At 46.4% G+C, this 27,933-nt stretch overlaps 1 protein-coding gene across 1 annotated transcript in view; it reads right to left on the bottom strand.

The window, feature by feature from the left end:
* The window catches only part of LONRF2 (LON peptidase N-terminal domain and ring finger 2), a 35,419-nt gene extending 26,061 nt beyond the window's left edge, over window positions 1-9,358 (bottom strand). The window contains exon 1 of the mRNA XM_030476874.1: window positions 8,501-9,358. Coding sequence (XP_030332734.1) covers window positions 8,501-9,275 — 775 coding nt within the window. The 5' untranslated portion in view covers window positions 9,276-9,358. The remainder of the gene's footprint in view (window positions 1-8,500) is intronic.
* Between the last annotated feature and the right edge of the window lie 18,575 nt (window positions 9,359-27,933).

The following is a 27,933-nucleotide window of genomic DNA, read 5'->3' on the forward strand; positions in this document are numbered from 1 at the left end:
TCAAAAGCCCAGACTTAAGAATACAATTTTTCTTCTGTGTGCTGGACAAAATGCTTTAGATTCCAAGCACCTTTATTTCAGGCTCAGGAAGTCCTCAGCTGGGAAGCTCCATACATTATTTAAAGCTGGACTGTCATCACCACTAAGCACAGTTAATCACTGTTCCTATCATTACTCAGAAGAAACACTGTAAGGGAAGTTATATTGATACCTGGAAGAAGAGCTGCTACAAAGAAGGTGCAGCTAACTCTGCGCCCTCATTTTCATGTTGTACACACAGCCTCGAGAGGCAGAAGCACGCCAGACAGATTACATTAACCTACGGTTTAGTTTGCATTTCCGCAACCACAAAACCAATGATAATCTTCTTTACAAACCCATTAAGTAATGAATGGCATGGTACAGCCAAAGTCCTCAATTCAAGAATGTCTCAGTTTAGAGCTAAGCATAACGTATTAGATCATTGCTCCCTCCCATCCAAATCCTAATCTTTCAGTGCATTCTACTCTTTCCGGATGAATGAATCAACACCCCCTCCCTATATTTTAAGTTCCCACCTTATCTTTTAGACATTTGTGTACTGCTTCATGTGACATACCCCAAGTCCATCTGTGGCTGCTCAGCACTAGTATAATAAAACCTTTAAGCACACAAGTGTGACTTGTTTTCAGCACTTAATAGTTCTCCCACCATTTAGTTTCGGGTTCAGCTAAGGCTTCATTCCAAAGCTTCAGTCAGAACTGAAGCATCCCCTCAAACAGCAGGTACGGAGACTGTCCCAAAGCACGATGCCTACAGATTGAAGTACAAAGACATAATAAGCAAGACAAAACAAAACACCTCAAGAGGTCAACCCCCTGGCCTGATCTCCAAATTACCCAAAGAAAAGCCCTGACTCCCCCATAAACAGGGAGCTGTGCTAGGTGCACATGAACCTGTGATTCAAGAAGACTCCAAAGACATGCTGTGCTTCTCAGCCAGGTGGGACCAACCAAGTAGATCTGCCGTGATCATAGTTAACAAGATCAATTTGCAGCCAGATACTGTACCATAATGATTTTACCAGTGATAACCTAGTTGCCCTTTTTTCTACCAGCTACTCTTCAGGTCTCTACAACCTTCTCTTTTTCCAGGTAAAGCTTATTGCAGCCCAGAATTTCTGACTCTCTGCAAGCTGCAAAAAGGATCTTCCTGTTTCTCAGTTATTACCTCATTGCTTCTGTCCTAAAATAGAGCTGATCACTTCATATATTTGTAAAAGAGAAAAGGAGCGGTGCAGTATCCTACTAAGATAAGGAAGCACAAGTCGGTTCTATAAATGTCTTCTTCCAAAGGCAAAAGACATCCTGTTATACTTTCTCACAGCAAAAGAAAAAGAACATGCTGTTTGAAGAGACTTTTCAGACTTTCTGATACGCAGATACAGTTCTTTCTCTAGGATTGCTGAAGTAGTTCAATTATTTATAGGAAATTACATCCGTGTTACATACAGTGGGGGGTAAATACTCACCCTATCTCAAGTGGTACATAACTAGGTTACATAAGCAATGTTAACTACTTAAAAAACCCCCCACACCCAGACTTCCTACTGGACAACATGATGCCTCCTCCCCTGCAAGCCTGTGACGGATAAGCCTCCTGTCCCCCATGGCCCTACTCTTGCAGCCCTGCAAAGCCTCTACCTTCAGCAGACCCTCTGCAAGCAGGCAAAACTTCCAGAGACCCAGCTACAGGATCTGAGCTTTCAAAGTCTTTGACCGCAAGCTCTTTGCAAATCAGGAGTAGTAGGAGCTCCTGCTCCAAAGTACTTGACACGTTGCCGGTGGTGTTGTATATGAAGTATTTACTACTATTTTTCAAGCACTACCTCAGTTTAAAAAAAAAAAAAAAAAAAGAAAGGGGGCGGGGGGAAATGGACAGAAGTCTGCCAAACACTTTTAATTTAAAAACAACCCTCAGAACATTGCAACAGTCTCCAGGTAACACTGACTTCTACTTTTACACATTTTTCTGCCCCTGCAAAACAGAACAAAGAGGTTTTGGAGACAGGCTTTAAGCGGATTACAAGAGGCGATTTTTACAGAGGGATGGGAAAGTTCCTTTTTTTAGCACAAATCCTCTAAGCAGCAACCATCTACTATTTTTTCATAGCATGTAATTTCAGAAAGACTACCTCTCATTCTTCACTTAGAAGTCATACTTTCCTTGAGGAGCTACAAAATTAAATATTCTTCAGATAAATTATTAAAATGACTGAAGCATTTGCTGTTCTAGGAGTCATGACATCTGTCTACCATGGCTTTATTTCTTTTATGGCTGGTATGACATCAAAGACTTACTTCTTTACTACTGGAAAGTATTCCCAAGACCCTGTGAGGAAGGAAGGTTTGGTCAACCTCTTTTTTATCACGTCAGAAAGAGACAACTGACCTTATCTTCTAATATCAATCTTCTTGAAATACTGTATAAAAGAAGACACAAAGTGGTGCACAGAGAAGCTGTGGCTGCCCCATTCCTGGCAGTGTTCAAGGCCAGGTTGGACGGGGCTTTGAGCAACCTGGTCTAGTGAAAGGTGTCCCTGCCCATGGCAGGGGGTTGGACCCAGATGATCTTTAAAGTCCCTTCCAACCCAAACCATTCTGTGGTTCTATGATAATTCCTATATAGGTCCATGCGGATGCTCTCTAGCAGCTTTCTTTGAACAACACAACTTCAGTCCAAGCACACTGCTAAGGAGTCCAAGTCCTTAGAAAACAGCAGCATAATTAATAAAATGGAAGGTCAAGGAATGCAGCAAGACACTTGTTTTCTATGTGCAACACTGCTAGTTGGTTGGGTTTTCTTTAGTTTGGGTTGTTTTTTTTAACCTGTTTGAGAGTTACCAATGTAGAGGGAAGGTGGAAGGGAAGAAAAAAGCCAAAGATACACATGAACTACTCACCCACCTAGCCAGTACACCAAGAGTTGTGTAATTGAATTTGTTTCCAAAAACACCAACATGAATAACTGTCTATATAGACCAGAGGAAATAGGATAGGACAAGAAGGCCAAGATGGTTTGCAGATACTCTACACTGAGGTCAAACCAGCCCACTTGCTACCCAAGCAAAGCAGTGTCCACACGCTCAGGAGCACAGAGGCAGGACCAAGCCCCCCACCACGCAAACTCAATGCTTGGCATGGGAAAGCGATATGAGTATGGTGACCCTGAGCAGGTGAACCCCCAGTGCACTATCCAGAACAGCCCAGTGAGCAAGCTGGGGAGCAGGAACCACCATGACAATGCCCCAAGAGGCTCAGTCTGCTTGAGAATAGGTGTATTTTGGCCTGAGACCTCATGCTCATATGCCTGATGCTCTCTTTATGGCTTTCCTACAGCCTCCTGGCCTGTCCTACCTCCTTACTTGTTTTGAAGAGAGAATTTGGAAGGCACCAGATAAGTGTCCATTAATCGCTTGACCATAAAATAAATTAATGCTGAGTGGCAACATTAAGCTTTCTTTTGGATCAGGCCAATTTATGGTGAACATTCACTGGGATGAGAGGGGAGAAACCGCTCTCCAAGGTCTGGCCAAGAGTGACACATCCCCTTCTTTCCATCAAAGCTCACGAAAGCATATACGTTTTGTTTCTGCAATACCACAAATACCACTTTGTGGGCTGGGGGTCAGCATGCAGCTTTCCATCTGAGGAGATGAGAGATGGAGCATCTCCCTTGCTTGTCTTGCAGCGTGTTCCTCTGACACTACATTAGGCTTCATATAAACTTGTCTCCTCTCTTTGGCCTTTCCTGCACCATCCTTTATCCACTGGAAACAGAGATACAGGTAGAGGACTTAGGAATAAAAGGCCCCCTTTGCACATTCATCTATTCTTAACTCCACTCTAGTTTTAAAACTCTGATATAACTGAGCTTTATCTCCTACATGCTTACTGTGAATCCCTTGGGGAAGGAAATTAAAATGCTGGGCAATTTGGGCAGCTACATGCATCAGCTACCCCCCATCCTAGGAGAAACTTATTTCTGCTCAGAAAGAGCCCATCACACCAGAAGTAAACACAACCACTCCAAGGGATTGCTGTGGCTTTTAATGCTCTCCAGAGACAGCAGTGCTTCTCAGACTTGGCAGACTTTGCAGCAGTGGGTAATTAAACACCAGAGCTAACATGCCTCATGCAGAAGTGGGGTGTCCTGGCACGCTGGTGTCCAGATATGATGTGTGCCACTCTGTTGGGAGTCAGACATGATTGCACAGCAGGCAAGCAAACACCTGCTTCATCATGCTGCAGAAACCAGGAGATGGCCATCCCTCCCCATCCAAAGAAGCTCTTTAGGCATTAGGGCCAGGGAGGTTCATGGCCCTTCCCAGCAGAGCTGCAGCCCCACACCCAGGCTTGAGAGACCACCCATGACCTATACCTGCCAACACAGCTCAGGAACCAGCACCATTATGAAACAGCAGCAACAACAGCAAGAGGACTGCACGGCTGGGCTTTTTACCTCTGGGCAGGCATCTTCAGCCGTATTTACAGGAAAGACACAGGATGCTGGCAGGTTTGGTACAAAGAAGAAGGGCACAGAGAAATGCTGGCTGAAGGCATGAGCTGCTGCCACCCAAGCCCTCCTACACTCTGTGGGTGTTTGCTCACAAGTACACCCTCACCCGCAGGAGAGCTCAGTCTCCTTCAGAGCTGTATAGCATTCACTTTAAAACCAGCAGACTAGCACAAAGTGTACAATATGCTCCTGTTTGGCCAGCATAAGACAATATTTTTTGATAAATAATGTTCCCCGATAGTGAACACTGTTGTTGTGCTTCCACCCCTGCCAAAATACACTCTTTGGCTGTACAGAGTTATGCATGGTACTTGGAAAAGCCCTATTCACTATCTTCCTGATGAAGGAGCAGCCACACACTCCCAGAAGTACACCCACGTTTATTTGTCACTGAAATCTAGCTTCCCTCAGTTTCAGACACACAGCCTTAAGGGGTCTGTAAGCCTGGAGACACAGAAACAACTGTACTCCTCCCTAGCACAGTCCCTCCAGAAAGCATCTCCATCAGAGAACAGGTGAGAGGAAAAGGGGTGCAGAAAGCTGCAGAACCTACAACACGAAAAAAAAGCCCCAAACCCAAACAAAAAACAACCCTGCATGCATATAACACAACATAATTCAGTTTAATTGACCTAAGAGTTCATATAATCAGAAGACCAGTATAGAGAGAAGGGATGGCAGAGAGGAAGCCCACCTCTGACACCCCAGCTCTCTAAATTTCAGGGAAATAACCCTGAGAGCAAGATTTGGACAATACTTGATATTATGATGGCTGAGCAGCATAAAGCTTGGCACAAAGAGCAATCCAGCTGGAAACAAACACTTCCTTTCAAGCAGCCTGACATGTGCTTGCTTTGAAGCTGTGGTAATTAGATACCTTGCAGTAACGAGGGATCTATTCCAATGTCTACGGCAGCAAAAGAGCCAGTGACTTTGTTTAAAACAGCAGAGACAACCAAGCTGTGGACATCTCAAGAGGACTAGAAGGACCACATAATAAAACTGATTTTGTTAAAAAGAACAACAGAAAAAAAACCCCACACAACCACCCTTGAATCCATAGCAGACTATGAGAGCACACACAGGAGCAGCAGTGGTATTGCAGATCTGACAAAGACAAAAGATGAACATAACTTGCAAAGAGTAACCTTTTGCAGGACTAACTAGTTAAACTGGGAAAAGTTGACAACCTGAAGGCATGCAGACCTCCTCGAGACCCGAAATTAGGAGCAGATATTCCAGACTGTGCTGGAAATAAGCGTACTGGCTACGTGACAGGAGCCTTTTATAGTTTATACTTGAAGCACCTCAAGAAGTAAAATGCAAATCAGAAGACAGAAGGTTGCAGTCAGAATGAGGAAGTGATCAGTACTGGAAAATCTGCACACACATCACACAAAGCCCGTTGTTGCAGATGGAGCAGCAAAGTACTCCACAAGAAATACCAGTAAAAAACCCCACTGAACCATGTGTCCTGCCAAGAAGCCTGGAATTTTCTTACCTAAGTTCATACAGCAATTGTATAATCAATGTACTCATGTGCCTTCAGTCTCCAAGAAGAAATTCAAAGGATACCCACGCCCCTGACTCTCAGTAGTAATACATAAGCATGTGGAGGTTAAAAAAAGCACTTATTTTCTCACACATTAAAGTCTTAAATACCTGACAGTGGCTCATAAGCATTTCAAGTTGCCCATATGCTAACACTTAGGAAGAACTGAATGGTTAGAAAACATGTTTTTCATTCTTTTCCCCCCTTCCCTCCCCCGCCCCTTATTTACTGCAATACTTGGCTGGAAAGCAAGAAGGCAACTCCAGCAAGCCAAAAGGCAGTACCTGATGAGCACGTGGTAAGAATTTCAGAACATGAGGTTCAGACAGCAGCTGGAGCTGTGAGAAATGGCATTAGCACACACAAAACAGGAAAACAAGGTGAAAGGCTGGAGGGTGGGCTGCCCATCAGCAACTGGAATTTGGATCTGCTACTGGGAAGTTACAACATCTCAGCCTATGGTTTTAGGATTTCAAAAGCTAGCGAGATACCTGCTGTTATTTTCAATTAGAATTAAAAAAGAAAAAAAAAAAAACCACCTACGGAAAACCTTATTAAGCAATTTTTAAGTCACTGGCAGAGCAAGGAGTTTCTGAAGAGATTCCCAGCATACGTGGGAAATCACAGAAAGTGCTTCGGAAAGACAGAAACCAGTGCACTGTGAGGGAGTTATCTCAAGACCCTGATGCACAGCAGCCACGGCTGGAGGTACGTGCTCCAAGGACAGGAAGGGGAAGGGCAGGCTGTGTGAGAACACTAAGCACCACACTACATACACTCTTCCCTCTCACCCCATGCAGGCACAGCAAGAAGCACAGAGAGTTCTCTAAAAATTTTATCAAGCACTTATTTCATTGGCAAGAGGCTACTTTCCCCAGGAGTGAGACCTTGAACCTAGAATATTAACAGGCTCCACAACTGAAAACCTGCTGTATCCACCACTGACCTACATCAAGCCTCCCCCCTCCCTCTGCTTCACCTTCCTTCTCGGGCTCTCCATCCTGCCCTACTTTAATAGAGATTACTTCAGCTAAACCGCATAATACTTTTACAGGGACAGTCAGCTAACTGAAAACTTGTCACATCTAGCTGGAAAGTGGAGTAAATAGCAGAAGTAATGGTTTCTGCAGCCAGCATTAGCTATGCTATCCCAAATTCTTCTATCTCTGATGCCTATCATGCAACCACAGCAAATAATGAAAGCGAGTCAGGGACCGAGGTAACAGTGTGCTTCTTTCCACAGCAGTCAGCAAAATAATAATAAAAATCAGAGCCATTTATCCCTAGCTGTAAAAACTAGGAACAGGGAAAGCAATTTTACTCCAAGTAGGGAAGGAGCCCTTCCATGGAGGAGGGGCAGTTTTCTCCACATTTGTCCTCTGAAGAGATTTACCTGCAGGATTTCGCCTCTGCTAACGCAACCGAGGCTTTCTGCCCCCTTCCTCCTCAATTAAACCAGACATCTATCATGCTCAAGACTGAAGGAGTGGCAGATCCCGGGGGATTTGCTGAGATCCTGGCTCTTCCCAGCTCCAGGCATTTCAGATACTCATGGTGGTGTACCACCCCCACTGCTTGCAGAGCAAACAAGCCAGGAGCACGCACGCACACACACAACTATTACTATAAGGCTACAACTGAGCGAGCAGGATCCACCTACTACTCGGCACAGAGGCTGAAAACAACCCAGTTTTGATAAACTAAGCCTGCCATCGGTTTGGCAGAGAAGGAAGGCAGGCGGTGCCATTTTTATTCGAACCCAGGCTCTTCAGAGAATACGCTTCACACAGAAATACTACACGCCTATAAAGAGGTTACCCTCAAAAGGCGGGCGAACGATCTCCGCGAGTCAAAATGCAGGTTTATCTCGAGTGTTTTTGCACAGCGTAAGACAAAGGAAATTCTCTGAGCCTTTGTACCCACTGATATTTCGTTAGGCGTTTTCAAAGACAACGGTTTGCTGAAGATGCAACTGCACGTAGGTGAATGAACGCGATCCACACACTAATTTCTTCCACGAACCCACGGTGGTGCTCAACACAACCGCTCCCGCGTACCCTTTACTAAAAGATGGGTTTCCCCACAGACAGGAAAGCGGGTTTTCTAGAAATACTGCATAATGAGTCATCGACTGCAAGCAGCTCAACACCAGGCACCTTCTGAGCAAGGACAGAAATAACAGTGGAACAAAAATAGCCATTCATTGGGGGGAGGAGGGGGAGGGAAAGACCCACTGGGAGGGTTCATTCTCTAAACTTCCCCCCCGGCGCCCTCTCCCACCATTCACTATAAATCACGCGCGCACACACACACACACCCCGCCCGGCTGCTGCGGGTGAATGGGGACCTCGCCCCCTTCCCCTCCTCCTCCTCCCCGCGGCGGCCGCTCACCCATCTCCAGAGCCTGGTTGTACTTCTCCAGGGCGGCCGGCAGCTCCTGGCGCTCCCGCAGCGCGTCGCCCTCGGCGCGGAGCCGCCGCGCCCGGCTCTCGGCTCCGAACCACTTGTGCAGCAGGTTGCCCAGCACCACGTTGACCCGCGGGCAGGCGGCCCCGGCGGCCGATGGCGGCGAGGCGGCAGAGGTCGTCTCGCCGGGTCGGCGCGGGCGGTGGCAGCGGCCGCAGTCGCCGGGCTCGGCGCAGCGGCGGCAGTGGGTGTGCCCGCAGTGCAGGGTCACCGGCTCGCACAGGAGCCGCCTGCACAGCGGGCAGGCGAACAGCTCAGGCGGGCGGCAGCACGCCGGGTCTCCTAGCCCTTCGCCCTCCGCCCCGCTGCCGCCGCCGCCGCTCCCCCACGGCGGGAGGCGCAGCTCCTTGTCGCGGATGCTGAGGGCGAAGCTCTCGGTCAGCTCCCGCAGCTCCTCGGGCCGCAGCCGCGCTAGCCGCGCCGCCGCGCCGTAGGCGTCCAGCGCCTCGGCCATGCGGCCGGCCCGCGCCAGCGCGTCGCCGCGGCGGAGGCACAGGCCCCGCTCGGGCTGCGGCAGCCCCGCCAGCTCCGAACCGTAGATCTCAGCCGCCAGCTCGAAGTTGCCGCCGCGGAAGGCCTCCTCCGCCACCTGCAGCATCTCGGCGCACGGTCCCCCCGCCGCCGCCGCGGACCTGGCCCCGGTCGCGGACCCAGTCCCGGCGGCGGGGGGCAGCGCGCAGGGCCCCGGGCCCAGCTCCATGCCCGCGCGGCGCCGCCGGCCCCGGGCCGCCCTACTCCATGCCGGGCCCGCGGCACTGCCGACTCCGGCTCCTTCCTGGGAGGGGACGGCGACGGAAGGGAGGCAGGGAGGGAGGAGGGGGCGGGTCACATCGCTGCAGCAGGGGGGCGGCTCCCGGGAGTGGGGGACGGGGATGGCGGAGGGAGGGGAAGCGGGGGGGGTTCGGCCCGCACCGCCCCCTCGGGCCCGGCTCCCGGCTTATGTAAGGGGCGGCCGGTTGTGTAAGCCGCCTCCGATCGCCCTCCCCCGGGGCGGCGGCGGCGCCGCGGAGGGAGCGAGAGAGCTGCCTCCCTCCGGACCCGCCCGGCGGCAGCCACTGCCGCCAGGTGCCGGTGCCACACGTGCCCGCGCGCCGCCCCGCCCGCACGTGCGCCCAGCCCACTACCGGCGGCGGCGGCGGCGGCGGCGGCAGCTCCCGCCGGGAGCAAGGAGGGAGGTGGGGGGGGGTGTGGGGCGTGTTCCGCTGTGCGGCTCCTGCTGGGCTTAGGCGCTTCCTTCCCGTTTCCTGGTGCCCGGCCTTAACCGCTTCATCGTCGGGACTGCCGGACCCCTCCGCCCCGGTGCCGGCTTTCCCCCACCCACCACGTCCCGGTACCGGGACCCGCCTTCCGTGTGGCGCGGGGTGGGTCGAGGCATACTCTCGGTTATTGTTTGGTTGTGTTTCTCCGGCCCCCGAGAAAGCGAGCACGTGTTGCCTCTTAAATAGAAAAATAATGCAAAACAAAAATACAGTAATAAAATTTCCCAAACCCCACAACTCTCGGATGGGGGGGGGGGGGGGAAGCGCCCTTTTCTGTAAGCGGCAGCCTTGCCACCTCAGCTTGGGATCCGCAAGTCGTGCTGAGCGCTGGCTTGTGCGTCGGCAGCGACAATAAAGATAATGCAGCTGGAAGTTAGTTAATCATGCGTGAGTCAGAGAGGAATCCAACTCGCTCCGCAGGAATAACAGGAGTGAAAAAAAGAAGTAGGCAAGGTTTATTTTAGACTCAGCTGTAAACAAGCCGCTCGTTTGGAGGAGCGGAGGGTCTGTCAGTCCAACAAGAAGGTGTCCATGTCCAGCTGCTTTTCGGATTGCAGCTGGACAGTGGAGGGTATTTTGGTTTTTGCCTCTCTCCTGCAAGGCCTTGAGTCCCCAAATAATGGCCTTTTAGCCCACATTGGGAAAATCTAATTCCTTGACTATTGTACCAGTTGGTCTTTTAGTATGAAATTGCATCAATTTCTTAGTGGTATGAAATTGTATTAACTTGCTTAACATATATAAAGTTTACATCCTATACTGCACAGTTATGCCTAAGTAAGCATCAATATTCATGGTGAAGTAAGCGTGACCAGAGGACCCTTGCTCGTGGAAGGACCTTTGTCTCTCAGAACCTCAAAGCCATCTGCGAAGGACAAAGGATACCCCTGGACTACTGAGGTAACATCAGCACGTCAGCCCTCTGACACCTCAGTAAACACCCCCCCTCATCTGGTATCATAGACAAGAAACTGTAGCAAGACCAACTCCAGGAATGGCTAGATTAATAACAAAGCAGGCAGATGATGTCATAAAATCATAGAATCACAGAATGGTTTGGGTTGGAAGAGACCTTAAATCTCATCTAGTTCCAACACCCTGCTATAGGCAGGGACGCCTTCCACTAGACCAGGTCACTCAAAGCCCCATCCAAGAAGTATAGTTGTTTTGCAAAATAGTAATGTGTTGTTCTAGGACTTACCCATTTTGCATTGTTAATGTTTCTAGTAGTGGCTCTTTGAGTTATGTCCACGAGTCCAACACTTGCACCACGCTTCTTGACTCAAGGTTTCTATCCAGAAGTTGACTTCAGCATCCCATCACTTTTTCATCATTCCCTCTCTTGACATTTTCACTTGGAATTAGGGTGGGATTGAATCCCATTGCTGCTTTATCAAGGTCACCAGGGGACACGATTCATAGCATAGTGGGCAGAAGCAGTGTGGCCAGCTCTGCTCTGCCATATGAAGGACAAGCCATGGGATCTGGACAGATGATGAAAGTGTGGACTCGCGTCTTGAGCCACCCCCCAGCATTATTCTCTGGTTCCTGGGACTCTAGCAAGGAGCGGCAGCATTGTTGCTGAGTGCTCACATCCCACGCCCCTGGCCATTTGGCTCTTTGGCTGGGAATTCCCCAGCAGCTCTCCCTGCTTTCCTGTGGAAGGAAAGAGTAGGTGAGTCCCTCCTGCCATGCCACTTTTCCACACGTGTCTTGGGATTGCTGCGTGATGGCCCTTTACCTCCAGTCATCCCTTCTGATGGGCACTCGGAGGGCACTGGCTCAGGTGGTGGTACTAAAACCCTCCATTTGCTGCTGCGCTTGTGTCGTGCTGTGCCATGCCAGCGTGCTGGGATGGCTGCATTCCTTTCCTCATCAACGCTTAGCAGGTGTTTCTAGAAGAACCTACTGCAAAGTGAGACTGCTACTTTATTTAGCAACACAATCAATAGCCTCTTGGCATGCAGCCTCTATTTTTTTCCAAGACATCTATTTGCAAGGGAACAAAATTACCTCACTGCTGTTCAGACTGACTCAGTGTGCCATCTTCTGCCTTCTTCCTATGTACAGAATTGCTTGCCACTGGCATCTGAGCACACCTGCATCACTCTTCAATGCCTGTTTCAGGGGCTATGTTCTTTCGCAAGTCTTCTTGCTCCAGAACATGGTTCATTTGTACGACTGGCCATGGCATTACTCTGAGCGTATATCTGCTGTTTATCTGTCTGACCAACAATGCCTCTCTGGTACAGCTCCCTTTTGCAACGTTGATAAGAATTCGCTGCGCCATGGATCTTGTATGGACGATGAAAACGTGGACTCGCCACTTGAGCCACCCCAAAGTGTTAATACTTTGCAAGAAAGAACAATAGCCTAAGAAACAAGGGAAAGAAACTAAAATTATTAATTATCTATAATTCAGAAGCTCATACTTCTCACTTAAATTATCAGTAGTGTGACTGCCTCAACGAACGTGACATAGGAGACTCCTGCCAAGAAGTTCAGTGCCCTGTGACATGGTGGTGTGGTTTACAGCTTCTTGTTGGACAAACTACGAGCGACTGATTGTGACAGCCACAAGCAGAATGGATTTTTCATAAAGGATCTCAAAGCTCACTGAAACACCACAGTAGATTTATAACTTTTATTAGAGAAAAGCTGTAGGTAATGGATTGAAGCATAGGATTCATCTCCTGCTGCCTGCTGCAGGAGATGAAGGACCTCCCCGTGTACTCACCAAAACCATGGAAAAACTTCTGCTGGCTTCATCATCTTAAAAACCCACAAAACTTGTCACCCAAAATTAGGCACTTTGTGGTAGGTTGTTAGAGGTGCTCCCAGTTAGCAGTATTATTTTCCTGTTAATAGTATGCTTCCACTTAGGAGTGGCCTCATCATGCTCACTCAAGCAACATGAAGAAGGCCGTCCACTTTCCAAGGGGAGAGTTACAAGTGCTTACTCCACTGAGTCACTTCAGGGTTGACATGAGGTTTCCTTTAAGTTTGTAGCCTAATTTTCAACTTCTTCGCAGGCCCATCTTTCCCAGGGTTTTCCCCAGGGCAGAATTTTACTTCAAGTTCGAAGGGAAAAGCAGGAGATGAAGCACCTTTGAAACGACAGCATTTACATATTTGGAGGGCATTTTTAATTCTTCTAACACTTTTCTATTCCAATGTAGTTTGAAGTGTTAAACTAGTGTTCGTTTTGATTATTTTCCTCCTTGTGGAGGAAATCTGTCTTTTATTGTTTAGGAACAAGGTAATTAGGGTATAATCAGTGCACAGGCACACACACGTACAACACTAAAACGTTACAGAAGCTGTAAAGCCAAAGACACAAAAATTAGGATACAGCATAATTAAGGCTGTGTATGCTTATTTAATGTCTCCTTCATGCATTAACCTGATAAAATTTTAATTAATCACTACTATTTTCTCTACAGGATGCATGCCACAGGAAAGAAGATACTCAGTTAAGGGACACCCAAACAGTAATGTTCTCCCTGGTGTGAGGAAGATGGTTTTGCTATGAGTATGAATTAGCTATAGGCATTTCTTGGAAAGTATGTAAGGCTTGGTGTCCAGGATGGGGACCCCAGCTAAGGGACCTTGCAGTCGAAACAGGGACATCTGCTTATCTTTGTTTGCAACGGAATCATATATGTTATATAATTGCGAGGCTTGTGTGCATGTGCTAAGTATCAAGTTCAGAAGTTCACTGTGAGGAAGACTCAGGATCTGCCTCCACAACGACCACCAGAGACCCCTCAAGAAACACTTGGTGGGCGGGGTTGGGGTTCTCGGAAATGTAAATCGCTTCCTGGAAAAGGCGGAGAAAAGGTGGGCACAATCACAATGCAAGTGTATATAAACTGTAATTGTGTGACATTTAGTGTGCTCATCCCTTTGTGGATGACACACCCAGCATGCTGCTAATAAACGCTCTCTGCTTCACAAGTTATCCGTCTGAAAATTCTAGTTCGTGAGTGTCGTTTTTCACACTGGTCACTGCGCAGTCCCCTGCACCTTTTGATTTGTGTGAGTCATACCTTGGAGCAGTAGCTGAATTATAAATTTCCCTGTGTACTTTTCTATAACATTCAGGGTACAGCATTATAATACTTCTCAAGTACCCATTTACATTTTCAACAAGATCATGAGTCAAAAGGAATAACAGTAGAAACTTTAACAGATGAGAAGCTGAGGTACAGGTGAATTAAGTGATAATAACTTGGGGCACTCAATTTAGTGGATGAAATTTCAGAATATGATTTTTCAGATACACAGATTGTTTCAGAAGCAAATCACAGAATGGTTTGCATTAGGGCAAAGGACTAGATCAGGTTCCACTAGATCAGGTTGCTCAAAGCCCTGTCCAACCTGGCCTTGAACACTGCCAGGGATGGGGCAGCCACAGCTTCTCTGGGCAACCTGTGGCAGTGCCTCACCACCCTCACAGTGCACAGTAAAGAATTTCTTCCTAATATCTAATCTAAATCTCCCCTCTTTCAGTTTAAATCCATTCCCCCTTGTCTTGCCACTACATGACCCTGTAAAAAATCCCTCTCCAGATTTTTTGGGCCCTCTTTAGGTATTGGAAGACTTCCCAAAGCCTTCTCTTGTCCAGGCTGAACACCCCAGCTCTCTCAGCCTGTCTTCACAGGAGAGGTGCTTCAGCCCTCTGAGCATCTTCATGGTCCTCTTCTGGACTTGCTTCCTTTGGAAGTACAGCTTCCTTTGGTTGAGCTGCAACTGAATGGAGGTGCTGAGACTTCGGCCTGAGTTGGGGCATCAGCTTGAGCACTCTACAAAGGAGAGCTATACAATTAGTGACCCATTTCCCAAGGCATGATGTAAATGCCGTACACTTTGGCATAAAGAAAACCCATGGCTGAGTGCAGTATGCAGTCCTTCCAGCCAGCACTCAACTGCTTTTCTCCTTCCCTAATCACTGCCTCATTTACTACAAGCCTTCCAGCTTTGAAAAGAAAAGGTCAGTGTATGATTATTACTACTAAAGTCTTTGTCAGATTAATGAATGTGCCCCAGCAAAAACAGCAGAAATATTAACTTTTTTATTTTTTTTTTTTTAAGAAAGCCTTTTTTCAGAAATACTATTTTTGTAAGAAAGTTGTAGGGCAGTGCCAGTGATGAAAAAGGTGCTAGCTAAGATCTACTGATATTAAACATAATGAAGATTATTTTTCCCCCAGAAGACATGTAATACATTAATCCAGCTGCTGTGAATCACAGGAGCTGGGATTGTTTCTGGTGGTTCTCACGCTTCCTTGCAAGGTCTCAAACAGGGAGTCAGATCTTGTCTTTTCAGCGTGGCACGTGTATCTTGTACAAAAGATATTCTTAACTACGTCCTGCCTGGGCTGATTAGAAGATTAAACAGCTTAATAACTGTCCAACAAATCATTAACACATCCTGCGATGCAAAAGGAGCCAATTAAAGTGTACTGCTGGATTCCCTTCCAATAGCTGCTGTGCAGAGCAAGCGGCTCCTCGCTCCAAGAAAAGCCCTGTTAAGAAAATCCCCTTCCCTAACTATTATATCAATCAGTCTTTATAGTACAGAATTGTATTAGCTTTGTTAATATATTAGTTCACATTATACACTGTAATGTAATGAGGTAGTGAAATTTTACTGGGGACTGGTGTTATTCACGCTTAAGTAAAGCAAACTAAAAAACAGCCCAGCCCTGGAAAATAAGGACTTTGCTTCTCAGAGGCTTAGATTTGTCCGCAGGATAGCCAAGATACTGCCAGCATCCTACCCCCTCTAACATGTCTTTGAAACCCTCCCAGCATTGTCTAGCCTCCTAGATAAGTAACTCTAGCAAGACTGGCTCCAGGGATGTCTGGATCAATAGACAAGCAGCAAGAGTGCTGAAAAAATACTGTTGCTCTGCAAAGCTTTACTATGATTAGTAATCAGTAGCGTGGGTGTTAGTGATTAGTCAAATCATGTACCAGAACATTTGAAGTGGATAAGAACCCTGTGTGAAACCACATTCAGGTGCCCCAATTTGGCTGGGACACCTCATGCACATGAGTAAATATTTACTCTTGTAGTTCTCTCTGTTGTGACCGAGCCTCTCTGCTCAGTTGGCACGGGCCAGTTGTGAATTTCCCTGACAGCACCTATTTCCTGGTCCCAGGGCTACAGGGAGGGTGACACCAGCAATAGTGCCTGGTGGGCTGGGGAGGGGCTGCTGTCCTGGCACATGCAACTATGGACACAGTTAGCTCATCTGAAGGAGTCTCTTTCCACATCGGTTTCTTTGCTATTTCCTAGCATAGAGTCGGGGAGTTTTTCAGTCTTGTTTGGTAAGCACCAGCTTGGATTTTCAGAATATCACAAATATTTTCCATAGTGCTGGTTCACATGCCTGAAGAAATAGCAAGACCTGTGTTTCTCTCTGTTGCTGGCGCCATCAGGGCTTTTGGCAGGCACAGGGTTGGAGTGGGATGTTCTCTTGCTGGGAGCCAATCTCCATCCATCTCTGGATACCCAGGATGTGTTTACCCACCAAGCAGGAGGGGGTTTTGCAATCAAATCCCTGGTGAAAATCAGTCAAGTTACACCTGTGTTGCAATCCCTGTTTGAACTGTGTCTTAGCAAAGCCCCACTCACACTCCTTGGTCTCATGCACATGCTCAAGTGCAGCAGCACCTGGACCAGGCTGAAAGCTAACAGCCCCAGCATTCACCCCACGTGGGTAGAATGTGCTGTCACCCAGGCTGATGTTGCGCCAGGGCATCCTAAAGTTCAGTGAGATGACACATATCACAGCAAGGGACCCTTCTGGCATCTGGCATTGAGCTCATTTTAAAAAGCAGGGTAGCACACTGCTGTTGGTGGGCATCCCAAATCCCTCTTGGTGCCAGCCACACATGTGGGTGGTTGTCCAGCTGGATGGTGGGCACAGCAGGTGGCACCTCTGTGGGTACAGGAGACATCTATGGGCATCCGAGAGCCTCTTCCATTTCTGCACAAACATTTTTTAGGGAGATGGGCTGCCTTGGGAATACAGCAAGTCTTCTCTGAGACTGTGCTCTGCAACATGTTTTCTAGGAGCCTGGAGAAGGACATCGTGGTGCTGTGCTCGAGCATCACTTCTGTGGTCACAGCTTCCCACAGTTTGTGTGCTGAGGCCCAGGTACTACTCTCATTAATAGCAGTGTGAGGGATTTCATTTTGGGAGTGCTGCCCTGGATTCACCAAAGGCAAAGCTGGACCTCAAGCATGAATTTCTTTCCCCACTTTAAAATTCTTTGTTGGTTGCAACCCAGTATGAGAGAAAGGCAAGTAACATCAATAAGATGCATGCCTGAGATACTGTTTTGCCTGTAAGAAATTTTCTTGTCCTGTTTTGATCGCTTCTTTACTGTGAGTCAGCCTATGACACATTTTCACAAAACTCCCAGACATTATGCTTACAAAATTAAATGTGGGTCAGATGGGAAGAACACTGTGAAGAGCTGATAGTGTTAAGGCAGAAAAGAGATCACACTCCTACAGGTGGAAAGCAGTAAAATATCTTGTTCCCCCTGGAAATTACTGATCACTGTCTTTATTCAAGGAATACTCTGGGAGTCCATGCTGCAGAAATCCAGTTTTAATTATCAAGTGATTCCTAGTAAGGTGTTCAGCATGTGCCCTCACAGAGCACCCGGCACCTGGAACCTCATTGCTATCATCAGCTCAAGCATTAGAAACCTCCTGATGACATCCCTGGCCCTAAAAGTCTATCATCAGCCTACAAAACACAGTCAGGTTGGAAGATAAAATTTGCAGAGAACATAGCAAAATAATAATACATCTGTTGTTCTTTGCCAGTCAAGAGCAGACAGGACAAGGCAAGTTTCCACCTCCTACCTCCTAAACAACGAGTGTTTGTCCTTTTTTCTGGCAGAGGCAAGTACTGGAAGAAGAGGGTAGTGGTTTTTCAGATTTTGATTAAATGCTGATTTTGGGTCCCTGTAGCAGAGGAGGCTGCTTCAGCGGAAAGGTTGCTGGGGTGCGGCCAAGGGGATGAATTTCATCAGCATGTCCAAATCAGGGCATCACTATTTCTGAGTCAGAGCCTTCAGCTTTTCCACTCAGTGGGCCGTTCTGTGGAAACATGTGCTCAGGAAAGATCACTGGATGGTCACTGGGGGACTTGGAGAGGGAGCTGGCTCCAACCAACTCAGCCAAAAAGGCACGCTGAATGTTTGATGCCGCAGGAATGAAAAGTCAAGTGCTGGGACTCTCCTGCAGCACAAGGAGGATGTCAACCTAAGATGAAGAGTGAGATTACATGGCAGGAGTCAGCAAGGATGACAGTCAACAAGGAATGGTATCACTCAGCCAGGAGGTATAGTTGCACACATCTCCCCATACTCAGCCACCAGGACACAGGCAGGACCTCCAACGGTGCCAGGGGTCAGGGAGGGTGGCAGCACCACGGCCACCTTCCCTACTGGAGAAGGGGCCTTCACCATTACCTCAGAAGCCAAAATGCCAGGCAAGCAGGGCTGAACAAAGCTATGAAGTAGTCTGAGGGAAGTTTCTGCTTACACAGAAGAGGTGAGGCAGTAAGAAGACCTGAAGGAGGAGTAAGAAAGTAATGATAGGAAGGGGAGAAGGCTTGAACAATGGATTAGTGAATAGGCACTGTCAGAAAAGAGGCCAGAGATGGAGAACAGTTGTTTCAGTCATATGGGAACAGCATACCTGAGACTAGAAAAAAAATATAGGAATGTGAAGAGACACAAGATCTCACCTCGAAAATACAGTGCAGGCAGGAATAGAAATATTTACACAAAGCCTGAACATTAGGGCAACAGCAGGAAAACATGATTATAGGTCTGAGTAACAAGAAGTACAGTGTTTCGGATGGTTGTGATAAAGTGAGAAAAGATCTAGTGGCCTTTTGGCAATGGCTAGGTACCCACCAAGGGCTGTTAGGAGGATGCATCGTGACTTATTTTAGCTGCTGGGAGAAAGAAGATAATAGCTGAAGCTGTGTTTGGGGCTGGCACTGCTCAGAGGCACACCAGAGAGGAAAGCTCTGAGGGACAGCGTCCTTCTGCCCCAGGATGGAAGGGAGTAGGACATGGAAGAAGGGGAATCAGGGGGCAACGGTCACAAAGCTTCCATGGATGACAGGATGTTACTGCAAAACATGTTGGGTAGGGGACAAAAACAGACTGGGAGGGGACCTAAAGTAGAATTAGAGGAAAATAAAATTCAGTGGCTCTGGGTAGCACATTGATGGTATTTGGAGGTGAAGGGGCGGGCAGGCAGGAAGGGCAGAGCTCTGTGGTGTGACAGCTGCAAGAAGTGACCTTTCCCATGTAGGCTGGTGAGAAACTGAGGGGAAGAACGAGGAAAAGGGCAAGAGAAGGCAGGAGGTGAGAGGCTGCAGTCTCTGGAGAAGGAGAGGCTGAAGACAACAAGCAGTTTTAAGCTTCCACAGCGGGAGTGCAATGGGGGATGAAACACAACAGGCTCTTTGAAATGGCTGAGATGTCTTTTTGAATGTCTTTTAGCATTGAAAAAATGAACAAGATTCTGAGTGGAGAGGATTTTTGAGCAAAAATACTGAATTCAGCCGCAGGACCAGAAAGAGAAGAATAGAAGAAGAGGAGGAAAATAAAGAATGCTTGCTTTGTTTTGGGTTTGTTTTGGTGGGTTGGTTGATTTTTTTAAACCTGCGTCCACTGGATTCATGCACTGAATAAAACCAGAATCACTCTAGGGAGTTGGCACCTGAAGATAAGAGTGTTTTGTGTGTAGTTTGTCTTAGATGCAACGAAGATAATCCTTTCTGCTGCTTTATTCAGCATCTTCATCCAGATTCACTGGGTGTTATCGGTCAAGAACTGATCTTTTTTAGGACTGATCCAGATTTTAAGGAAGCGAATAGTAAAACTTCAAAGGATTAGATCAGCCCCTTTAATGAAGTATCTGAAAGCTACTCTGTCTATCAAAACGACTATGCAAACAAAATGTAGGTATTGGCATCCGTATGGGTGGATGGATATTTTGTGAATCACTCTAGGAGCAAAAGAAGAGCACTGGAAAGTGAATGCCAGTGTAATAATCGCCATCTCCCCAATTAAAACTAATTATTTGGAAAGAAGTAAGAAGAGAAGGGACAAACACATCTGTGATTAATTGCAATTGCAGTGTGTTAGCTAGCATACAAGCAAATCTTTGGGAAATGGAAAGAGTACAAAAATAGGCGGAGGGAGTTTGTAGCCATTTTCATTCAAAATGGTTTTTTTGTGAATGCAGCAATAATTAGAATGAGTAAAACCACATTAAGAATCTCTTCCATCAAGATATTTAGAACGAGATCTCTTAAAGCTTTCCAGCAAAATGCACTCTGAACAGCTAGCAGGGTCGTGCAGAACCAGACACGGCGTTCGATGTGTGTGAAGCTCATAAATGAAAGCTCATTCTTCTACTCATGCAACCACATGAGTAAAAATTTTGTAGTTTCTCAATCACAGAAACACATGGTACTTCCTTTAAAGAGCTATAGGAAACTCATCATATAGGAAGGTGTATTTTAAATGGTAGCCCCTATAAAGTCCTGATAAGGGATAGCCACAGCTGACCACTAAAGCTGACCATTAATTTACATGTAAAAACATGAATAAGCTTTTTCCCAGTCTACTCTCAGGCAACCTGTGCACAACACATAATCTACCTTTATTCTTCCTGCACACACAGGACATACACACAGCTATTTTCTGGTTTTATTAAACTAGTAAGCAGCAGACTCCACACCACTCTCCTCTCTTCTAGTAGTCTCTTTTCTCCAGACTGTTTGGTTCAGATCCTCTACAAACATAATTTAGATGGTGTCTTTCAACTTCCTTATTTTTCTAGGTGGGGCAGCAGGCCTGATCCTTCAATAAGGTCAGCAGATTTGATGTACCATGGAGTCCATGCCAGCTAACCAGGTAGAGTAATGCAGGCAGGTGTCACTGGTGATTTAAAACTACATTCAAGGTTCCAAGGTGTGCCATATCTCACTAGGCAGCCAGCTGGCTCGCTTCAGACTGAAATTCAAGCTGGTCACTAAGAAAAAGACTCACAGTGTCTGAAAACCTAACTCTTGCATCTCTGATTTGTCAGGTCAAAGAGAACAAACAAGGGTGCCCTTAAGTATGAATAGATGCAGGTGATCTACAGAAAGACACAGACTGCTGCTACACAGCTGCAAAATTAAATGTCTTCTGGATACCATGCCAGGGGTTTACATTTTCACCACAAGGGAATAAAAGAGCTCCTGATGCCTCTCTCTTCTATTCCAGGCTCAGACAGTCTAATTTGATTCTTATAGCAAATTTCTGGAAACAGGGATTGAGAAACAGAACAATGCAATTTTATTTTATTTTATTTTATTTTATTTTATTTTATTTTATTTTATTTTATTTTATTTTATTTTATTTTTACATTTAGCCATTTCCAGTCCTTTTGAACACACATATCATGAGACTGACATACAATTCAAAGAAGCTGAAAAGCTGACAGTGCTTTTGCAGTACATGCTAGGAGCAGAACCTTATTCCATTGAGGGTTACAGGAGCAGTGACGTACATGAGAATATTAGGAAGGGCAGAAACCTTACTGCTACAAGTCAGTCCCAGTTCTTCCCACCTCTAATGATTGTTATTGTAAGGTGCAGGATCCTCCACCAGCATCTATGCCAAAACAGACATTGCATCTTATTTCTTGGCTATAGTGAACTGAAGCATCCCAAGTTTGAACAGATGAAGCTTGAAGAAAGTTTAGAGAAGAAATAAATACTAAGTATTTAACTGTGATGATAATGGAAGGTAATTACCTGTGAAGGTAATAAAAACTAAGACATTTTATTAAGGGCTGTGATGACTTCTCCATTAATGAGCTTTGTAAATTCAGGTCAGATTCCTTCCACCTCCTCTTTCCACCATGGTCAAAACTGAGTCCATTCAGGAGTATTGTTTAATGGCCGTGTGATGTAGAAAGTCAGAAGGGATGATTACAGAGTCTCTGTACAACCTATAAATTAGTCTAGGACACAGATCCCCAACACAACTTTTTTCTTGCCTCAGTGTGCTTGTTCTGGTTGCAGAGTCTCTCTTGGAGTTGTCTGCCCATGTTTGGGTGAAGTTTCACTCGAGGCTTGCACAGCAGCATTAATATTGCCCTGTCTTCACCAGAAATTCCTGAGTGCATGCCTAAATAACAAATACTAGGCACAGGAGTGGTGACAACGCTTGACTCGCTGCCAGAAGATCTGCATAAAAGCATTCACAGCAGGGCAGCTTAAGGGTATTCTTCTTTAATTTAGAACTCAAACATAACTTTTCTTAATTAATGAAAAATATTCTATTTCCAGAGTCTGATCCTGGCCCCCCTCCCAACCCATAAAACGACCATAAAAAGCCCCCATGATAGGCCAAATAAGCAATAATGATGGAAGATAACCATTACCCGTTTCTCCATGGATTTTCTCCATGCACATTTCATTACCTTCACACAAATACCTTACGGCTTCTGCAGCTGTAAAAGGAATATAAACAGAGTGGTTTGCATTCCTACCACACACCGAACTCCCCAGTTGCTATGTGGGTGTCAAGCTTCAATCAAGGCAGTGTGTAGCAGCCATTGAACACTTACTGTGTACCTCTGAAAGGCACAGCATGCACAGTGCTGTTCAGGTGTGCCAGAGGTACTGTCCTCCAGTAAAAATGGGTCTGTAGCAGTGGTGCTCAGGTTAAAAACTTGCCAATGCGTCAACAGCATGAGCTGTCAAACCAGAGGAACTTCCTGACAAAGTGAAATTGCTGTTTGCATCTTGCTCAGCACGTCACACCCAGTATATGTTACTTGGAAACAGCGTGTGAGCAGGAGATCACATTGCCTGGGTATGAAGGTGCTGGTGGAAAACAAGGTAAGCAGGTCAAGAGTACAGCTAAGCAAGTGTTGCTTCATTTGTGATTCAAAGAGTGGGTTCTGAGTGCGAGGAATCCCACAAGGGGCCTTGCTGGCATGCCAAGAGTGTCGGAGAGATTAATGTTAATCAGATGTAGAAAAAACAAACCCTGAGTGTCAAGGCTGCAATGTCAAGGTCAGATATTCAGTAGCACTAAAGTTACAGTGGTCTAAATAGGTTTGAATTTACAAAGAGAGGTCCTAGGGCTTTATTCATACCATTACTCTTCCCTCCCAAATGTCCCTGAAGTGTTCAGTCTCCTTATCCATGCCTATTTCTCACATTCCTCCCAAACTGTCCTCGCTCCTCTAGTCCCTGGTGGAAAGTGATGGGGCCCAACAGGAGCTGATCTGCAGAGCCAAGGGCACTGAGGAAGCTACATTCACACTTGAGGGATTTCTCTTCGAGAGGATATATCAGGTGCTCATGTTCAGTTGAGGAACCAGCTTCTCGTGCTCCATGAGCAAGACATTTGAACCAGAGAATCAAAGGAAAGGCCAGTCCTGAGCTTTGTTTCACAAGCCCACTCCTGACCCACAACAAAACTTGTATCAAGACATGCACTGGACAGTCCATCATTTCATAGCCTCACAGCCAGCATTAATACCAACTGCTGTGGCCTCTAGGGAAATGTGCCTGCCAGTCCCAGCTCCCTAACTTGTTCCCTCACATCTATGTGTTATGCCTGCTTCTCCTCCTCTGTGGCTGGGCAGCTTTTCCATGCTATGTTTTGTCCTTCAGGTCATGTTTATATGACACTGCCCAGAGGAGGACTGAGAAAACCCCCATCTTTTCTATTCCTGTATTGTTTTTCAGTCAGTAATTATTTTCCCAAAATGCCTGTGAGGTGAAGGATTAACCATGCTTTATAAGCGGGGATATGGTGTACAGAAAGCCTAAGGAAAAAATACCAACCCATTCTGGAGTGTTGGCTGAGGCACCTAAAGCCTCATTTAATATTATATTGAGACTACAGCCTTGACTGACTTCAGTTGCAACTGTGAACAAACAGGGCTCACACAAGTCATACCCCAAAGCTTGCGGTTAGAGAATGAGGAACCTGTAACCAGTGACATCACATGTGAGAAGTCAGGGTTAGGTGATGTAATTAGCATCATGCAAAACTTGTGGCAACTGCTGACAGATGGTAAGATTATCTTTCTTCTTCATGCAGTTCTTCTCTCTCTAAGTACCCACCTTCTATCTTCTGCAAGAGGTAACGAAGCAGAACCACAGGCATCTTACTCTCCTTTAAGACCCTGCTGAAGCCAGGAGTCCCCATGTCTCCAGTACAATGAATGAGACATGAATTCTGTGCGGAAAAAAAAATAGCATGTCACAGTGTAACAAGAATAACTCCTATGCTAAGAAGTGTGGGTGAGAAGGGCAGGGGAAAGCCCCTAATTTCAGCATTTCCCAGCCTTTTGTACCAGCTGTTGCAAATTCAGCACTTCTTGATGTCAATTTCTAGACATAGGCAAAAAAAAAAAACAAAAAAAAACCACCACAAAAAAATCCCAACCAAACCAAAAAGGCAAAAATCAAAGCAAGTCCTGTCAGCCCTGACATCCTTCACAGGTTCTTCCTGCACAGTCAACCCCTTGCTTCTGCTCTGTCTCCCACCCTGTTGGATTTCAGTCCAAATCTCTTCCATCACAAGCTTCCCTGAAGTGTTTAGTCTCCTTATGTGTGCCTATATCCCAGATTCCTCCCAAATTATCCTTGTCCCTCTAGTTCCTAGTGGCTCACCACTCAGGTGTAGCACCTGAGGCCACAGCAGGCTGTTGCACTGATTGATGGAAGAGCCTTCGTCACAATTTCCAGGCTGGGACAGGTCATACTCTCTATGAAGAATTTAGCCACTGAGCTCTGGGGCTTTTCCCAGTTTGTGTGGCCTGAATTCTTCAAAGATTTGTCATTTTCCCAGTGGTTTCATCACACAAACAGCAAAAGGCACATTTCAAACAGCAGAGACACTTCACCTTCTCACTGAGTTTTAAGTCCTTTACCTCTTCCAAGAGATGAGCATAGCACACCAAGATTTCTTCTCTATCAAGGGCACAACACTAAGTAATTTTCTTAAATGGTATTCCCAGAAATGGCATAACCATTTAGCTATTAGAAACAATTAGGAGTAATCAAAGCCAAAGTTTTATAAAGAAAGCATTTTTGGAAACCTAACTGCAGCTGGCACTATCAGCTCTACATCCTATAAAAGAAACTACCTCAGCCAAATGTCCTAAACACTTGTAAGCTCCTCCAAGTTGAAGATGAGGTGCTCTAGGATCCAGTCACACTTGCACCTCAAATAATGCAGGTGTTAAAGGAAAACTCAAGTAATCCCATGAAACCCAGGTTCCCTGACTCTCAGCCATGCCTGCACTCTCAGGTAGAGCAGAGACTACACTAAATCTTTCTGTGCCTTTAGCTCAAGTGAAGTGCCTAGCAGACTCAATATGTTCTAGAATAGTACATTACAAAGAAAGCCCTCATCTACATGTTGGAGTTTCAGGTGGCTAATGAAATTACCACTTGCGGTCTGGAGTGTTAAGCTGCTGCACTGATTGCAAACACGTACACCTCTGATCATTTGTGTGTCAGCGCAAAATTAAAATAATGCATCAAATTAAGCTCCTGACAGTATTCAGTGTTACCTGTGTTAGCTGTAAGCACTGGCAGCCTACAAGCTAAGTTCACGCTGCATGATTGAACCCAGAGGTTACAACTGTCTTTTAAAGGTATCTGCTGATAATAAAGCCATTGGTACTTTACTCCTGCTCTATCTCCTCCAGGAACTTTTCACCTTCTCTAAACATGTTACAGATATCTTCAGTACACCCAGCCTCATAGGAAAACTTTTGTTTACAAGTTATCCCCCAGCAATGGCTTGTCCCCATCTGATGACAGCAGCTCCCTTCTGCAGAAAGTGCTTGTTATTCTCCCCTTCAGGGATGGAGAAGGAGAGGTGGATTGAAGCTTCATGACTCATTTGCAGGAAGCAGCATGGGCAGAGTGGTGATGCCTTGCAGAGGTCCTCCTCAGTAATGACACCACAGAGACATCTGTGTGCACTGTGCAATGCTGACAGTTGAGTCAGTCTGGCCAGTTAGAGGCGGGGTGTCTGGATTTGGAGCAGAAGTCTAGATTCAGCATGCTGCCCAACCTCTCCCTTGGATTAGGAAGAGAGAGGGGCCGAGAATCCCAGAAACCTTAAATGAAGAAGTTACTCCATAATACTCTTTACCTTTCCTACCAAGTCACTTCTGTTTGTGTCAGACATCCGACTCATAGACAGGGGAAGCACTGTTAGTTTTCCACTAAAGAAACAAAATCAGGGAATTAACGCCACAAACCTGGCTCCTTACAAGATTTGACATTTTTCCATCATTTCCTTGGTTAACATGAGCTAAATAAGGTAAGGAGGCATCCTGGTTTTGGCTGGGATAGAGTTAATTTTCTTCCTAGCAGCTGTTCCAGTGCTGTGTTTTGGATTTAGTCTGATAATAATGTTGATAACAGACTGGTGGTTTAGTTGTTGCTAAGTAGTGCTTACTCTGAATTAGGACTTTTCAGTCTCTCATGCTCTGCCAGTGAGGAGGGGCGCAAGAAGCTGGGACGAAGCAAAGACAGGACACCGGACCTGAACTAGCCAAAGGGTTATTCCATACCACAGCACGTCATGGCCAGTATATAAACTGGGGGGAGTCACCTGAAAGGCCCAGATCACTGCTTGGGCCGGGCTGAGTATCGGTCAGTGGGTAGTGAGCAATTGTATTGTGCATCGCTTGCTTATTCCTTCCTCTTTCTCCATTATTTCCTATTGTTATTGTTGTTGTTATTTTTATTATTATTATTGTACTATTATTATCATATTTTACTTTTATTTCATTTATGAAACTGTTCTTTATCTCAAGCCATGGGTTTTACATTTTTTCTGATCCTGCTCTCCATCCCACTGGGGACGGGGGGAGTGCATGAACGACTGCATGGCACTTAGTTGCTGGCTGTGCTTAAACTACAACAGGAAGCAGGAGATGGCAACAACTCCACAGCTGTAGCACATTTCTTGGCATACAAGACTTGGCTGGATGTATGTGGAGATTGGCTCCACCTGCCTCTGCTGATCCTTCTCCTCCAGTCGGATCACCTAGCACTCACACGCTGGCCCTCCTCTGCCTCGTTACAGCCACAACCCACTGGCCTGAGAGAATAGATGGGACCTGAAGGATCAGCTGGGAACTGGGGTTGTTTAGCCTGGAGAAAAGGAGGCTCAGGGGAGACCTTAGTACTCTCTACAACTACCTGAAAGGAGGATGGAGTGAGATGGGAGTCAGCATCTTCTTCCGAGTAACCAGCAATAGAGCGAGAGGAAATGGCCAGGGGAGGTTTAGGTTGGATATTAGGAAAAATTTCTTCACCAAAAAGGTTGTCAGGCATTGGAACAGGCTGCCCAGGGAAGTGGTGGAGCCACCATCCCTGGAGATATTTAAAAGACATGTAGATGTGGCACTTAGGGACATGGTTTAGTGGTGGACTTGGCAGTGCTAGGTTAATGGTTGGACTCAAGTGATCTAGAGGTCTTTTCCAATGTTAATGATTCCATGATTCTATAAAGTCAAGGCCTCTGCTGCTTTAACAGACAGTGGCATAGCAGCCTAGTATTATTTTGCTTCCTTTGTATACACCAAAATGACAACGCAGAGCCTCAGGGTAGGAAACCTCCTCCCTGTTTCCAGCCTCAGCTGGCTCCTGGCCAACTCAGACTGGTTTGTCTTTGTGACTGCCTTGTCTTCTGGCACCTCTCCTTCTCTGGATGTGAGCTTCTCCCACTCCTTCATTTCCCCCAGTAGCGGTTTAGACAGCAATTATGACACCTCCCCCTTCTCAGGCTAAACAAGTTCTGCTCACCGCCTGGGAGGTGGGCTCTTCATTCCGCTCAAACACCAGCAGCCCCTCTGCATCTCTGCTAGATCCCCCCAGCCACAGCTGACGCGAACTGGAAATGGGGTCAAGGCAAAGCCTATCCACAGTCACAACAGTCGTATTTATTGGCCGCTATTGGAAATATTTTGCTGGCTGCATGCAGAATCAGGTGGTAGCTTTCTCACAG

The sequence above is a fragment of the Strigops habroptila genome, chromosome 2 (assembly GCF_004027225.2).
Source record: "Strigops habroptila isolate Jane chromosome 2, bStrHab1.2.pri, whole genome shotgun sequence".
NCBI classification, from domain to species: Eukaryota; Metazoa; Chordata; class Aves; order Psittaciformes; family Psittacidae; genus Strigops; species Strigops habroptila.